At 42.1% G+C, this 17,431-nt stretch overlaps 1 protein-coding gene and 1 long non-coding RNA gene across 3 annotated transcripts in view; both read right to left on the bottom strand.

Annotated features, from left to right (window-relative positions):
- sdk1b (sidekick cell adhesion molecule 1b) overlaps window positions 1-14,335 on the bottom strand; it is a 278,501-nt gene extending 264,166 nt beyond the window's left edge. The window contains exons 1-2 of one of the 2 annotated variants that reach the window (XM_077570574.1): window positions 13,810-14,335; window positions 13,029-13,422 (exon numbers count right to left, since the gene is read on the bottom strand). In XM_077570574.1, coding sequence (XP_077426700.1) covers window positions 13,029-13,179 — 151 coding nt within the window. In that variant the 5' untranslated portion in view covers window positions 13,180-13,422; window positions 13,810-14,335. Of the gene's footprint in view, window positions 1-13,028 lie in introns of both variants that reach the window. The other variant, XM_077570575.1, reaches the window with a different exon arrangement.
- Window positions 14,336-14,591: 256 nt separating this feature from the next.
- LOC144055198 (uncharacterized) overlaps window positions 14,592-17,431 on the bottom strand; it is an 84,455-nt gene continuing 81,615 nt past the window's right edge. Inside the window, exon 7 of the long non-coding RNA XR_013294786.1 lies at window positions 14,592-15,501. This is a non-coding gene — a long non-coding RNA (uncharacterized LOC144055198). The remainder of the gene's footprint in view (window positions 15,502-17,431) is intronic.

Below are 17,431 nucleotides of genomic sequence, written 5' to 3'. Positions count from 1 at the left end.
TTGAATGCTTTTCAAAGGGTGGCCCCCGGAGCCACCCCTGTCAGCTGACTGCTGGAGAACTCTCCACAGTCAGCCTGCCTAACAATGAATGTTCTGATATGTCAAAATGTCCCCACAGCCGACACAGCCATCTCACTATCTCACCTGCACAAGTGGCAGTGGAAACGCATGCCTGACTAGGCTACGTTTGTGCTCAATTCCCAGCGGTCCACAGCAGCCTGCTTTACCCAAGTAGCGGTGCGCTATGAGATGTCGTTTTTTTCCCCTCCGAATTCAAGTCTTCCCAGGTTTCCTCACGGTCTTTGACGGTATTCGTGACGGACCATATCGAGACAGGAAGCTCTACGGCTCACTACGATTTGGCCCACTATCTACCAGAGTGCCGCTATGTTGCGGACCCAGTAGAGTCGAAAATGAAGATCCCCCGGTTACTGAGTCGGCTAAGCTTTTTCTGTCAAAATGAATTGAATTGAACAGAACCGTACTGCTTGATGGAACGTAGTCATAAAGTCAGAACTACAGACGCTCCCCTACTTACGAACATTCGAGTTACGAACAACGGTACATACGAACATGTCTGCGCGTACAGTATGTCGAAAAATGTTCGGAAAGAGATGCTGTAAGTTAGATTTTGCATTGCGCGTAGTGCTTCTTTCCGCCGCTAATACCGACGCTTGGCGCTGTGAGAGCTCATTGGAGGCTCAGCAACGTGTCGAGGAGGAGGAGGAAGAAACGCCGGTCCCCATGGAGGAGGAAATAACTTTTGAAGCCGATTCCAGCGACGACGAAGAATCTCTCATGATATAAAATCCTCCTCTTCCTCCTCCTCCATCATCTCCTTAAGCATCGAGTACATCTTCCAAAAGTAAGTTAAACTTCATTTTATTTATCTTATTACGTACATGTACATACTGTGTGTGTGTCTCTCGCTCTCTCTCTCTAACATACGTAGTACAGTACAGTACAGTACTGTATTCTCTCCATTTTATTAAAAGTTTTTTTCAGTACAAACCAATGCAGGTTACTTGTACAAGCCTTAAACATACTTATATAAACCTTCAATATACTTATATAGGCTTTAAACATAAATTATAATACAAAATATAGCACTGAAGCAATTTACGAACGATCGTCCGGAACGTAACTCGTTCGTAAGGTGGGGAGCGTCTGTACAGTAAATATCTGCACACCTTTAGGCCATATATACTAAACAATCCAATGAAAAACGTTAACTCTTTGACTGCCAAAAACGTTAAATAACGTTTAGTAAAATCCTATGGAGGAGTGCCAAAGACGTTAAAAGACGTTTTTTTTTTTTTTCAAAACAGAGGTGGAACTAACCATTTTCTATTGTTGATTACTCAAAAACAGAATAAGGTAGAAACAAACTTTTTTTTCTGATGAAAGATGAGAGTCCAATCTTTCATTTGGTAGTATGTGTGTTTCCATAGTCCAAACACATAATTTTCTGTGGACCTTGAAAGATCAGTCAAAAATGCTTAAATCGGCTGGCACCCACAGCATCCCTTTTCTGAAAACGTCTGGCAGTCAAAGAGTTAAGAACGGCAATCACTGAGTGTGCCCTCTTGTGCCGCGTGATGACGTATCCTTACGCCGCTGTGCAAACTAGTTTGCAACCTCGAAAAGTTGGTGAAGTCATAAACTAGTGCCCCCCCCGTATACAGTAGGCGGAAGAATTTAGTATTTGCAGAGCCGATCTCGAGCTACAAGCACATATGAAGGCAGGGAAAAAAAGGAGACTACAAACAATCTTTTAGTGTTGTGGGGGAGGCTGAAGCAGACGCCGCTACTTTGGCTCTGTCTACATAGTTTGATCATGTCAAAGTGCACCTTCCATACGCGAATATCACACAAGCATGCATAAAAGCTCCCATATTCCAGATGCATTTCAGGAGGAAAGTAGTGTGAGGACCAGAATCTTGACTCAGCACAGAACTGTCCATCAGTCAGGTAGCTTCGTTGTCAATGCGACAGAAAGGGTTCAGCGTACCATACTCGGGGAGTGTGCTTTTTTTACTTGGGCTGGGTTTTTTCCTCCAATTCTTTCCCTTCGTCCCTCCTATTCATTCTTTCCAGTTGCCAACAACTTGATTGGTTTTCACCTGAGCATTCCAATCTTGTGCTCATTGATTCTCTCAGACTGGAGGCTCGAAGCGCATCAAGCATTCCGGGCTCACAAGAACAGAAGCATGTCACAAAAGTTCACTCTTCCTGATATTAGCCTGTCTGAGCCCCGGTGGACTGAACTTGTGGAAGATTAGAACTTTTACCTGAAGGCATTGTGTTGATGTAAGTTTCACTGATTGAACACATTTGAACAGTTTTCTGTTTGTTTTGGGTTGGTTGGCCCCCTTGAAGACGTAGACAGCAGCAAGTCACTGGTTTGTTATCTAACTGCTAGTGGTACCTGACTGTCAGTCAATTAAATCTAAAATAAATAAATAAAAGTGACAATTAAAGATGAAAATCCTGGAGAGAAACATGGAAAACAGGCTGGATAGGGGCTCTCGCGGACCGGACTTGAGTACCCCTGCTCTCTAGACTCTACCAGTTTTGTACATCCGGACACGGACATTTTTGCCCATTCTTCTTTGCAAAAGAGCTCAGGCTCACCCAGATTGGATGGAGGGCACCTGTGAACAGCAATTTCCAAGTCCTGCCAGGGATGCTCAATGGTATTTAGGTCTGGACGTTGACCGGGTCATTCTTACACATGGATGGTCTTTGATCTAAAACATTCTAATGTAAGCTCTCATGTTTTAAAGTTATTGTCTTGCTCGGAAGATCAATCTCCCCGATGCCTCGAGTCCCTTGCAGCCTCCAACAGGTTGTTTTTCCCCAGGATTAATCGGTATTTAGCTACATTCCTCTTCCCTTCAACTCTGACAAATTTCCCTGTCTCTACTGAAGAACATCATCTCAACAGAATGATGTTGTCGTGTTTTTTTTCTCCCACATTTGCGGTGTTCCCTTGCATGGCAAATGAGACTTGTTATTGCTTCTCCTCCATAAAAGGCCAGATTTTTTTGGAGCGTACGACTTCTAGTGATCCTATAGACAAATTCTCCAAAGCTGTGGATTTCTGCAGCTTGTCCGGAGTGACCATGGATGAGCCTCTAGGCTGCTTCTCTGACTTGTGCTCCCCTCGCTCGTTCTGTCAGTTTAGGTGGAGGGCCATGTCTTGGTGGATTTGAAGTTGTGCCAAACTTTTTCCATTTTTTCATCATCGAAAAATGAAAGAGATCAAAGATCAAAGCTTGGGATTTTTTATTTTTTTTTTTTAAATATAACCTTAGCTTGCTTTAAACTTTTCCACAACGTTATTCCTGACATGTCTGATGAGTGCCTTGGTCTTCTTCATGATGCTCTCGAACAAACTGCTGAGGCATTCACAGAACAGGTGGATTTATTTACTGAGGGTAAATTACGCACAGGTGGACTCCACTAATTAGGTGACTTCTGAAGGCAATTGATTGCACTGAATTATACTGTATTAACTCTTTGACTGCCAGACGTTTTCAGAAACGGGATGTCGCCAGTGCCAGCCGATTTAAGCATTTTTGACTGATCTTTCACGGTCCACAGAAAATTACGTGTTTGGACTATGGAAACACACATACTACCAAATGAAAGATTGGACTCTCATCTTTCATCAGAAAAAAAAGTTTGTTTCTACCTTATTCCGTTTTTCAGTAATCAACAATAGAAAATGGTTAGTTTCACCTCTGTTTTGAAAAAACGTCTTTTAACGTCTTTGGCACTCCTCCATAGGATTTTACTAAACGTTATTTAACGTTTTGGGCAGTCAAAGAGTTAAGCTGTACGAGAGTGTACGGGGCTGAATATAAATGCACACAAGACGTTAGATTTATATTCGCTTAAAATTTGGAAAACAATCTTTTTCGTTCGGCTTAACAATGTGCCACTTTTTTGTTGATTATCACATACAATCTCAACACAATACTTTCAAGTTTGTGATCATTAAGGACACAAAAAAAAAATCCAGTGGGTATGAATACTATTTCAGAGGTCACTTGGAAATGCCCTTTCGATTTTTTTCAAAAGACGTGCTTTTTTCATTCAAATAAATTAATCAAAAAATGTATTTAAAATATAATGAGTTTTTTAAGTGAAGTACTGTAAATCTTTTTGGGGGGGATTGATTGCAATCATGACTTTTTTTTAATGATGAATTTTATGACTCACATCTTTCGGTTCCAAATTAATGAAAAACTTCCAACGGCAATTCTGCACACTGAGCCATGAATTCATTTGAAAATGTCAGCAATATGCTGATATTTGATTGTCATATTTATCGGTTCCCAGTAGCAGAAGCTTGCTCACATGTAAAACAGCAAACATATGTCTGTGTGATATCCATACATGAATAATTTTCAGACGCGCTTTCATACATTCGCAACAAACACAAGGCACTTTTGCTTTAATTTGGCCATGAACGTGTGCATGCGGAGACACACACACACACATGCACTTCTGTTGCGCATGCCAAGTCTGGAGCCACCTGCCATGGCGAAGCCCTCCTCTAGTTTAGATCAAAGGAATAGGTTTAAAAAAAAAAATTTTTTTTTTAAAAAAGGCTCTGGCCATACACACACATGCAGCAATTCCTGCTTATTCCTGTGTGACATCAAAAAGGATCTCTTTTTTTTCTTGCTTGGAGCTTATAGAAGTGATACACAGACACACACACCCACATGCATATGAATGTGAAGGCAGCCTCCCTCTCAAACACCTGTGGCGGATCAAACGCGTCGCACTGGGAACACGCACCTGCAGAAGGGTGCAGCTTTGTGTACTGAACAAGCAAATCACGGGGCTCTGATACACAGAGTACACAGTCACGCAAATGTAACACTTGTTTTGATGTCATCGCAACCTCACTAATATCCAGGGACTGGCGGGTTCACTATGCCAACATTCAAACATCGCCGACGCAACAGAAGCCTTCAGAAAGAAAAGAGAGAAAAGAGACATGCAGAGACTGAGCAATGTGAATTTGCTATGGGCAGCCAAGTGAAGGATTGAAATGGGAGGATGTAATTGTGTTATTTTTCCATGTTCTTGAGTATTCGTCTCACAACACTCCGGGAATTTTCTACAGTCAGAACATCAATTTTTCAATATATTATCACAACGTCTCCCATTTTCCAGGATGTGCGCGTTTACTGGCAACTTTGATGTTATAATACAACGTAAATCCTGTTGTTGTTTTTTTATAAACGGTAAACACAAGTTAAAACAAGCATTACTGGCTCTTACAGGCTCACAATAACGAAGCCTATCATCATTCATTTGCTTTGATAAACTAAATTCCGATGACCTCTGATAATGAATGTAACATTTTGAGAATGCATGCGATGATTGATTGACAAACATAGCTCAAAATTGTTTGGTTAAACAATGGAGTTGCCGCTGCTGTATACAGAATGTTTAGGATCGAGTATTCTACAAGTGATCTCATTGATTAATTGAGTAATCGACTGACTTGAGTGTATTGGCTGCCAGGTGAGTGACGTGCGAGTCAGCGAATGACTGTGTAGTTGATTGGCTGTGCACTGTTAGCCATTCTGCATGTTGAGTGACAATTTGGCATGAATTATGAAACTTATGGCCATCGGCAGCTCATGAATATGTTTTCTTCAATTTTTTTCATCCTTTTTGATAAAGTGATTAAAAGTGAACCGAACAACACTGATTGCAAAAATGATTTGGGTTGGCAAAGCCCAAGATGCCCTTTTTCAATCTATTCTAATTGGTCCGAAACACCTGGCATTATTCTTCTTAATTTGAATATGGAAAACAGATTTGCTCTAATTGGTACTAAATTATATCCGGGCGTCATGCGGCAGCCAAGGCTTGGTAGCAATGTCACAATTTTATCCTTCGATGTCAGATTTTACTTTGATTGTTTTAAGTAATCTAATTATTTGAATTATTGATTAATCGTCCAGTAATTGGATACAATATCAGGAGTTACTTTCCAGTTCCCGACCCACAAATGAAAGATGGGGGAAAAAACTGTTCATACGATCCACAGGATCTTCGCCAGTTCTAATTCCAACACTGATTCGAAAATTCTAGGAGATCAACTCGACATAGTGAGACTGCTATTAGAATTGCTGTTAAATGAAATGACTAGATGTACTTGTGAAATGTTGAATGAAAATATCTGTTTGCCGTGTTATTATCAAAATAATTTTGCACTCTGTTTTCCGCCTGGTTATTAATAAAGATTCATTTAAGTTCAGTATGCACAGTCAATTGCTGGTGAAAATGCGCAACCTTTAAGCCTGCAAACTGTTGCCAGGACACAAAATCCAACTCTGCTGTGTTGAGACTACTGCAAGAATATAAAAAACGAAAAGATTATTTCTTGTTAAATCAGTTCATACAACAGTACTGTACAGCGGTTTGTCCCATCTGGACTCATTCAAAAGAAAGCCTTTCTGCAATGAATTCTAATAATTCCTTTCCACTATTGTAGACACAGAGCAAGGCTCAAGGCGAGGTCCTTGAATCAAACCGTTACATTCAACAACAACAACAACAACAACAACAACAACAAAAACGAGCAAAACTTGATAGGAGTGGCAGGATGTTGCTCTGGAAATGGAAGTCAATTCATGTGGACTTTTTACAACTCCCTGTTTTTATGGAAAATGTGCATTGGGGGTTTATCATCATTTTTTGAAGATTTTTTGTTTGTTTTGCCTATCCCTATACCCCAAGAACCATCCATCCATCCATTTTCTTGACCGCTTTTCCTCACAAGGGTCGCGGGGGTGCTGGAGCCTATCCCAGCTGGCTTCGGGCAGTAGGCAGGGTACACCCTGAACTGGTTGCCAGCCAATCACAGGGCACACAGAGACAAACAACCATACTCACAATCACACCTATGGACAATTTGGAGTGTTCGATTAACCTGCCATGCATGTCTTTGGAATGTGGGAGGAAACCGGAGTACCCGGTGAAAACCCACGCAAGCACGGGGAGAACATGCAAACTCCACCCAGGAAGGCCGAAGCCCGGACTCGATCTGAGTATATTTTTTACTGTTACAGCCTTTGCTTGAAACCAGAGAAAATTCCTGTTTTTCTTTTTGTAAATTTGCTTGTCTTACTCGTATGACGTCAGTGTGTGCCTGTTAGCTCAAGTCTGTTAGTTCAGTTATAGCGACGCCTGCTTCTTCAGCAACCCTGCCAAGAGCCCGACATCTCACAAAACCTCTGCAAATCTCGCCAGTTATACCAACGTCTGAGATGGCGGTTTGACCTCAGAAGATTTACTTTAAAATTAAATTCATCGATGTCGACATACAAGACAACGGCATCATTTCCGATTGTGTGCTCCATATTTCTCTAAGAGAGCAAAACGGAACTTTTTAACCTTCCATTTGCGTTTCATTACCGTTGCCCAGTGAGGAAGCCAATTCAGCACACAGCAACTTTGCCCGTGCAAAGTAAGCCGGTTCAAAGAAGTCGCAGTCAATTACCAGGGGTTTGTGTAGCAGTGTGAACACAGAAGAATGGATGCACCCTCCTTTGTGCACCGGCCTTTTGAATCCCTTTTCAACACACAGGTGATAATATTCTACTTTGTCTTTCCAAAAGAATGTCTGTCACATTCGGTAAACTGTCTGGTCAATAAATAAATTTGACAACTCACATCCTGCATTAAGTTATACAGTAGTCTACCGTTTATGCACAAACACACACACACACACGTGCAAAAAAAATGCATAATGTCATGTGACTGCAGAGGCTTGGTGATTTGTTCCTCTTGACAGACAAGAAAAAGGGGAGTCGACCAGGGACCTCGCTCTCTCTTAAACCTGCTTAACCCAGACATCGATCACGGAATCATACACACTGCTGCTTCCAGTGTGACCCCCGAGGTCTCCAATATTCAAACTACTTGAAAGGAAGTAAAACACAGTCCAGCGTGTGTGCACAGGGAAAAGATTTATATACTACCTCGCTAGCCGCGGTTTAGATTACCACAGGTCCGTGGATTCAATCCTCAGGTGACCGACAGCATGGTCCTGTGTGCTTAGCGTCCAATTGGAATATAATAAACATAAGGTAGATAAAGTTCCAAAACAATTCAGATCCAACAACAAGAGTCTTGAAGAGGTAAAAAAGTAATGGGGTGTCTGTGATGCAGTCTAATTAGTTTGATGAGGTGTCCAATTTACCCTCTCCTCATTACAACACACTTTAGTACATTTCCATGTTTGGTTTAACTCTTTGACAATGATGAGTGTGAGTGTGTGTGTGTATGTGTGTACATGTTTAGCTAATGCTGCATGCCAGTCAATTCCAGGCTAACCATGAAACGTTCCTGTCAATTACATTGTGTGACTTAAGTGGAAGTCAACCTTAAACATTTCTTGACAATAATAGGTTATACTTGACCTCACTCGTCTAAACATGACATTCTGATTAATATTACATTGGTGGAATATGAGTTATGAAGCAAAATCCAGCCGTTTTTATCCATCTCAGGGGGCGGCCATTTTGCTGAAGATGACATCACAGTTGCTGAGGCAACGACCAATCACAGCTCAACCTGTTTTCTGAAGCTGAGCTGTGATTGGTTGTTACCTGAGACCTGAGCAACTGTGAGGTCATCTTTAGTCGACAGTAAGCGGTAAAATGGCTGCCCCCGATATTGCTAAAAACGGCTGGATTTTGCTGCTTAACTCATATTCCACCAATGCAATATTAACCAAAATACCATATTTATACTAGTGGGGCAGCATAGAACAAAACATAATATTGTCAAGATTTTTTGAAGGGGTTGACTTCCCCTTTAAGCTTAGCCCAGTAAGGGCCAATAATTTTGTTAAAGGACAAAGAAAAATCACAAGATGTTATTGGAAGTGCCCAAAAAAATGAGACAAATGCAAATGAAACAATGACCTTTGTCACAGTTTTGGTATTGGGGGTCACATTCAGCAAATGTTCCTAAGACCTCTCTGCTTTTAAAGCGCTTTGTTACAGCTGCAGCTGTTGGGAAAGCGCTATATTAATAAAGATGAGTCGAGCGAAATATTTTTGGCCCTCTCCAATATTTGGGATCCGTTCTCAGATAACTAATCAGCAAATTTGCATGGCTGACCAAATTGAGATTTATTTTGTCTGACTTATTATTATGTAATGTCATATTCTCCTGAAGTCATGCCGCAATTAGTTGCCAAAATAAATAAACGCCACACCTTTTCTCTCATGAAAAACAACAGCTGGTGCAACATAGGTGTCTATAATTACCTTTATTATGACCGATATCACCATGTGCTCCGGTATACGTCTTTACCACAAGATGTTGTAGGATTGCAGCTTGTAGTTTGGATGTGAAATAAGTCTTTTGTGACAACTCACATGGCTGAATGATACTCGCTCCGAAATGTTTAGCGCAGGGGCACACGCCACAGTTACCTTAGCCAAGGTTAAGAATACTAACAACAACCAGCCGTATTTTTTCATTATACTTTGTCTACTTGTAAACCATTATCATTATTGCGCAGTAACCAGGACAGCTGTTAGAAACCAAATGATCCGCGTCACTGTTGTTATGTTAACCTCAACTGACTTTAGGCATCTGACTAATTTGACATGGAACTTTGTCAGGGCTCATGAAAAAAAAATGTTACAAAATTAAAACTAGGGTGATGTCAGTTTACACAGCGAAAAATATAAGCCTCCCCCTTTACCACACAGCATTTTGTGGGGACTAATCCTGCTTGTGACAAAGAAAATGATGAACATTGTCAATTAAACGTAATATTAATCGACTTCCCATCTGAATGTAAAGTACTGACTGAGGCTGTGTCAAGTATCCATGCCGGAAAAGTAAATCAGTCCAACAGCTGTGGGACTGAACCTACTCAATGACACGGGGCCAGTCAAGAAGCAGCGGGATAAGTTATGAATAAAAGGAGGGGAGAGCAGAGAGGTGAACAGATGAGAGGCAGGAGGAGTGCAAAGGGGGGCCTGGGGAAGAGAGACAGTAAAATGCTGCCGTCACTTAAACTCTAAAATGAAAGATCGATGAGCTTATTTAAATGTGCTCCCTGAGACGAGGGTTGGCTCGTATAAAGCCTTGCATTTATGAGGGTGTGGGCATCGATTGACTTTGTGTGTGTGTGTGGGTGTGGGGGGGGTTAGAGGAAGGGAGGGATGGCGAGATGAGTAGGATCAACCCTTGCTCGTGAATTTCATCCATCTCCACCTAAAATAAAATGTCCCAATAAATGCTGGGGATAGACGACTCGGAACACACAAAAAATTCTAAAGCTTTGGATTGGCCTAGTGTCTATCAACTCAATAAGACTACAGCACTACCATAACACCATAAGTGGTTCCTTGAGATGTGAGTGTAATTCGCTCATAATTCCAAATACTTGCATCTCAAATCATCTTTGCAGATTGAAATGAATGTTAATGGCATCCATCCATTGTAGTCTCTCCAAAAAGAAAACAGCACAAACGTTTGCGCTGCGGACGGTGAATGACAAAACTAATTTGGCCTGGTGGGGGAGCAAGAAAAGTTCCGTTTAATGGACATTGTTCTGTCCCTTCTGGTGCCGTGGCCACCAGGAGGCAGTATAATACAGACAAAGGGCTATACATGGAGGGGGGAGGAGACGTCACAATTCCTCAGGAGTAACATTACTAGTCGTTCTTTGCAGAGGATAAAGAAAATTTACTCTGAGTCAGATATCTTTTGTCTATCACCACTGCTTGTGTTCAAATATCAGTTGCTTAAAGGGTTATGTCATCGCAACACAGACACAATTTGTACTATTAAACTTCACAGCCACCATAAAGCGCCCGTATCACAAATTTCTGATAGCAGAAATCAGCCGAACAATGGCTTGTATCTTGAAAAACTTAACATACCTCAAGGCTAAAGTGTTGTTGTTGTTGTTACTGAGCAATACAATACTGATAAGCTAAAGCGGGGTACACGCATATCAACAATTGGGCCATTGAACACTTTTCCTCCACTTGTGATCAAAATCAGCAAAGGCCCGATTCTCGCATGTCGCCAATGATGCGGGTTGTCAGTCAGTGCTGACATTAAACCTGTTCAATATTTACAATCATAAAACCTTATAGTGCTTTCAAACAGCCGCAGCTGTCACAAAGTGTTTTACAGAAACACATAACATACCATAAAATAATAATACAATCATAACAAACCAACAAATCTTTTTTTGTTCTCCATTCCGACATATGCTTCGTTTCAAAGCAGTTATAGATGAAAGAGGAGAGATTCCGTCGCCTTTCGACAGATGATCAGTCATACATCTGCTACAAACTAAGTTTGAAAGTAAACAAGCAACTGCAGCATCCAATGATGAGTAACATACACACAGAAAGCTGCAATGTCGTTAGCAGATAAGCAAACATTTAGCTTAGCTTCTTCTACTTCTCCCATTGCTACACTTTGTCCGTATGCCTGGATGCTCTGTGGCGACCTGCTCCCTCTCACCGGTACTACGCCAGACTTCTGGTTTAGACGAGGATACTTGTAATTGTCAGTGGTGATCGGGTCATGTGTGCTGTGTTGATCATCTTGAGTACACTTTCAGAATGCATGCCCATTTTTTCCCTTGTCACATTTAAAAATCCCCATAAGACTTGCTTCCACCAAGCAATACAGTTCAGCACACGTTCGCTACATTCGCATTGTAAAGGGACCCAAATGATCCGACTGTAGCCGTACTACCTTTTTATGACCCTTCTTCTGGGAGGTGGTTAGTTACAGTGGCACACATGACTGGTTAAATAAGCTGACAGAATTGTCGACCTTCTTCCATAGTACAGAAGAATGGATCGAAAAGGAAAACGTGGGCATAAGGTGGATTTGGTAAGGGTTTACCTGTTACCCCCTTGGCGGAAACTGCACTTGGTTTACACAATGGCAACACATCAATTAAAGTGTGTGGTTAAACTTGGGTGCTGCTGCTGCTGCTGCTGCTGCTGATGCTGAGACCGTGACATTGCACAGAGGAGGAGGGAGTGCGGAATGAGAGCTGACTCTGCAGCCGCACCTCACACCTCCTCCCTCAACACCCAGGATGGAAGGTGAAGATAGGCAGTGTGCCGACTGAAAAAAGAAGGCGCACACACACAGAGGTGTTGTCATACCGCCGTCATCGATTAAACAGCAGGCGCGCCGCAGAATCCCCCCCACCCCACCCCACACGACCGCCTTGTGTTGTTTCTTTCACACCGACACTGACACTTTCCAATTCTCCAAACGTTCACAATAACCTCACCCAGCCCACTCCGACATTCCTCCAACTCCCTCCTCCTCATAACCCCGCGTCTCAGCCCTCGCCCACCCCGCACCATCTGTGACCCAGAGAACATTTGTGTGCTGACACGGGCCTGACCTTTTTCTTTGCTTCTTTGTTTTGCCTGGTCTGACCCCCTCCCCAAGACCCCCCACACACACATTTACCCTACTCTATGAACACATGAAGACATGGGAACGCACTATTACCTCAACGCACCTCAATGAGGAATCATTAACTTTTCAGTCCCTCATTTCCCTTTGCTGTGTTTAACGATGTTCTTTTTAGTCGTGCAACAGGGTCACAGATGAACCAACTGGGGTGAACTGAATAAGCAAGCCCTGTTTATATGTGTGAACTGCATTTGTGTTGCTATTGTCAAATCAGGGGCCTCAGTTAAGCAGGTCATTGACTAAAGAGGGGCGGGATTATCAATGCTTGGAAAGGGTACTCTCCCCAATACCTTAATCCTGCAGACATCCATCTGCATAACACAATTTTCACAAACAAGGTTTGATTTAATGTTGTTGAATATCCATTTTTGTTTGGATAGCTGTCCACTTGCAAGATAGCAAATTGATGTCATGTTCAATGCACACGTTAAAAAGGCACCATTGACAACACTTATTAAACATCACATACATGTACAACTTTTTTTCTTTCTTTTTTTTTTTTTTCTTACCTTGGCCGTGCAACATGTGGCAGCTGCAGCTAAGAAGCATCAGCAGGAGCAGGAGAGGCGCCCGCCTGTTTCTCAGCATCATCCTCACCCTCCCCGGGGAGAATCCTTCCACGGCCTCCGGGGAGCCTCCGAACCGGCAAAACCCCAGCATACGGGAGCCTCTGGCAAACAATGTCCACTCCCGGTGAAGTAAATTCCAAATTCCCAGATCCGGAAGTTGTGCTCCGGCTCACAGTTGGTGACTTCGGTTAGTGTCGGTGTTCAAAAGTCAGCTGGGGAGGTTTAAGGAGCAGCGCGACTTCACGGCTCGAGCACCCGCCGATGTGGACGTGCTGTGGCGGAGTCCGCGTGTTCCATCGCCCGGCCGGTGCACCTCGCTTCCACGCGGGTTGATCTGCTGAATTAATACATTTGAGTGCGTGTTTTATCCGCTTATTCCGCTATCGACCGCCAATCCCACTTTGTCCAAGGCTTGGTTAATTGTCCTCGGGGGAAATTGCCCCGATGATTCGCTGCGAAACCCAGCAGTAATAAAAAGACGTCAATTCTGTCCAAATTAAGCCTTTCTCGGTTAGTTCAAATACTCCACGTGTAGATATGCGCGGACCGCCCTCACTTTAACCGCTTAGTTAGTTAGTACTCCCAACTAGTAGCCTACTAGTTAGCGAGCAGCTAGCGGTCCACTCTTCCCGCAGAGGGGACGCCTTCCTCGGTTAAGAGCGGCGGGCACCGCCGGTGGCACAACAGGTTAGCATAAAACCAAAAGAGAACGATTAAATACCTTGTTGGTGCTCTTTAGTTCAAAGCCGGTATGTTTTAGGCTGTTACGGCACGGGGTAGAGTTTGTTAAAAAAGCGGCAAAAAGTTGGTTTAAAAGCGGAGGAAGGACCGTTGGGTATCCGCGCTCTTCCGCTGTGTCACGGGTCCCCTTTCGCCGCCGCCGCCGCCGTGTTACCCCGCACTCCTCACCGGTCCGGTCCTTTGACTATCCGTGGTTCCGTAAACTCTCGCCGGGGGTTGTGGTCCTCAAAGTTGGCGGTTCCTTTCGTAGCCCCGCCGGCACCCTGTTGAAGCTCAGGGCGCAGACTGAGTGAAGCGAGCAGCTCCCTCTCGAGCGAACACCTGCCAAGCGCCTCGACGAACACTTGGGGGGGAGAGAGAGAGAGGGAGGGAAGGAGAGAGAGAGAGACGGGGCTCCTTCCTTATATCGCCTTTTCATAAGCATTCACTCTGAGTCAGAGAAGACAAAATTGGGAAATGTGTCTCTGTCGGTGTACTTTCCTCCACACGCCTCCACGTTTCACGGTCAGTTCGTCTCACCGACTGTATTTTATCTTTTCACTCGATCTATTCCAAAGTCAAAAACTTCCATTCAGTCGCATCCTTCGTCGCTGATTGGCCGGAACCGTAAACTCCGGTGTTCGTATTGGACAGGCCGAATGAGGGGGGCGGGAAGCAAACGTAAGAGGAGGGCGGAATCTTTATTCAGACGTTGACTAACAGGTCACAATATTAAGTACACTTGCACGACCAATGTAGGTGATGAATCAAAAATCCTGATTTGGTAACAAATCAACATGAATAAAATGTATTTATACATTTATTGATTTACACACATCAAGTACAAATTTTGGAAAAGCTTAAGTGTTATTGAATGAGATGTGTCCCAAACCTTTGACAGGTTCTTTGAATTCAAATCTGATACAAAATTAGAAAGAAAATAAAAAATAGGCAAAGTACACAGTGCTAGTAATAGTAGAGTCAAATTAAGGTAATGTTTTAACTAGCGTTATAGTTTCGAAGTAAGATTACTAACCCTTAAATTAGGGTTAGGCTTTTAAATTAGCTTTAAAATTAGACTTAGCTTTTCAAACTGTAGGGTTTGGTTTTCAAAGTAGCGTTTTAAACTAGCACTCAAAATAGGGTTTTAAACTGTGGTCAGGGTTTCAAATTGGGATTTTAAACTATGGTTAAGGTTTCAAAGTATTGTTTCAAATATATGTCTTAACCTAGGGTTACGGTTTTAAATTAGGGGCTTTAACCCAAGGGTTAAATCCAATCAAGTCATGGTTTCAAAATAAGGCTTTAAACTAGGATTCATGTTTTGAACTAAGATTAGGGTTTCAAATTAAGACTTTAAAATAGGGCAAAGTAAGGTTTTAGAATAGGATTAGGGTTTCATTCTATGGTTTTAAACTAAGGTTAGAGTTATATAGTACGGTTTTAAACTAGGTTTAGTATTTCAAAGTATGGGCAACTTTTTAATCAATATTAACACCAGTGAGCGTCGAGTCTGTCAGGTCTTGGTGATGACACAAGCGCATGATTTAATGTGCTTTTTTTGGGGGTGAGTGTGTTGTAATTAGCTTCATGATTAGGCATCATGCTCCTCGTCGCAAGTGGCGGCCATCTTGATGTCGAGAGGGCATTACGATGAGAAGAGCAGCTCCGGGACTGTCTCCTTCTGCTCATCCTGTTTAAAAAAAAAATTGTCATGTAATTCACCAAAAACAGACTCCGTGAAGCACCGCTGGTGGTCCAGCAGCGGAACACCAAATAAGAGCCTGCAGCTATATCTTACTATTAGCGAAAAGCTACTTTCTAACACTGCAAGGGTCATTAAATAGCACATTAATATTAAAGCTTACAACACAGTGACCTTATCTTTTATATCCCCTATAAATCCAGATAGACTTCCCATCTCCTGATTGGCCAAGTAGTCTCCCCACTTGTCGAGCTGTGCCCGACATACTCTCTTTTAAGCACCTTCACCTCATCTATAGCTTTTTACACCCAGACTCGTTTCACAGTAGGCTCTCAAAGCACTGTTTTCTGCGATAAACTTGCTATTATGCTATTTTGCTGATTAGCTTTTCACTCTGTGAAAAAAAATATACAGTACATTGAAATCTTAAATTATGGAAATGTTACTTTTTAATTGCTTATACATACAAATAATCTTTTGTCATCTGCCTGTTTTTGAAAATGTGTCTATTTTGTACCACCGTCATGTAACAGTGGAGCCAATTTACATAATAACCACCCCAACATCAAGATTTTCTGCCTATGAGGTGGGAAGGGGGGGGGGGATGTCAACAACTTCACCAAGAAAGAAATTGTAATAAAATATGTTAAAATATTACAAATATATTGTCAAAAAAAAATCGTGCAGCTCTGCTTACCTTTGGTCTTGACGTAGCAGCAGTGGGCGTTTCAGACAATGCAGTCTATCAGACAGATTACAATCCTCACTTGAAAGTCACTCTGGATCTTCAACCAGACGAGCTCATCATGTCATGTGTGAAGAAACTCCAAGTGGGAGTGGCTACTACAGTATGTAAATTAGCCCCACTGCAATGTAACAGTAGTCAACGTCCAGAACGGCTTGCTCACAGACACATTTTCAGAAATAGGCGGATAACTAAAGATTTACTGGGTTGTTTAATTTCACACTTGGTGGGTGTGCAGTCTCCTCCAGGGGCCCACTTATTTGTATTCAATCCATTAAAAAAGTCAATTTTCCCTAATATGTCCCCTGTAAAGGTTTCCTCCATTGCAAGTACATAATCAAACTCTTATTGGATGTACTGGCACTTCGGATTAGGGCCGCAAAGGGGTTTAATTCGACCCGCAAGATAATTTTGTAAAAAAAAAAAAAAAAGTTTAAAAAATGAGTAATGTCGGACCAATTAATCAGCCAGCCACAATCGATACGATACGAAACGATATACTTTTATTTTCCCCGTGGGGAACTTTTTCCTGGACTCCGTCCAGCTGCAGTTAAATGTAAAGGGAAAACAACAGAATAGAAAGAGATAAAAATTTAAATTAAATAAATAAGAAGTGCAGCAATAAGTAGAAGATCAATCAATCAAAACACACATTTGTAATTCCATAAGCCATCCTCAGATGAGCAATGCAACTTGTACATGGAATTGCACAATACGACCAAATGTTATCATATTTTAGGTGCTTGGTAAAACGACCAATTTGGTCGTTATTGTTGGAGGACTTGTTGAAAGTTACGGTTTGTTTAAAAAAAAATAAAAACAGACCAACATGAGTCAAACATCAACATGCTAAATACGACCGGTAATACAAACACATATGACAATGATTAACGTCCTTCTAACTTCATTAACTGTGTCATACTATGCATCCTGCGAACAATATATATGCAAAACGGGTAGATATAACGCGCCCGGAAATCATACGGGCAAAGTGTTGTCGCGTTCCATTTGCATTTGTGTTATTTTTTGGAACAATATATTTACTGTTGAGTCCCGCAATTTAAGGCTTGCCTGCAAATGAAAAAAATCTGTGTATAATTGACGCCAATTGCTTTTTAAGTTATATACCATGATTTCATCGATCCGGCTCACTTGGTAATATATTTTCCTCCA

Source organism: Vanacampus margaritifer, chromosome 7 (assembly GCF_051991255.1).
Source record: "Vanacampus margaritifer isolate UIUO_Vmar chromosome 7, RoL_Vmar_1.0, whole genome shotgun sequence".
NCBI lineage: Eukaryota > Metazoa > Chordata > Actinopteri > Syngnathiformes > Syngnathidae > Vanacampus > Vanacampus margaritifer.
This window is presented reverse-complemented; position numbering and strand designations above follow the sequence as displayed.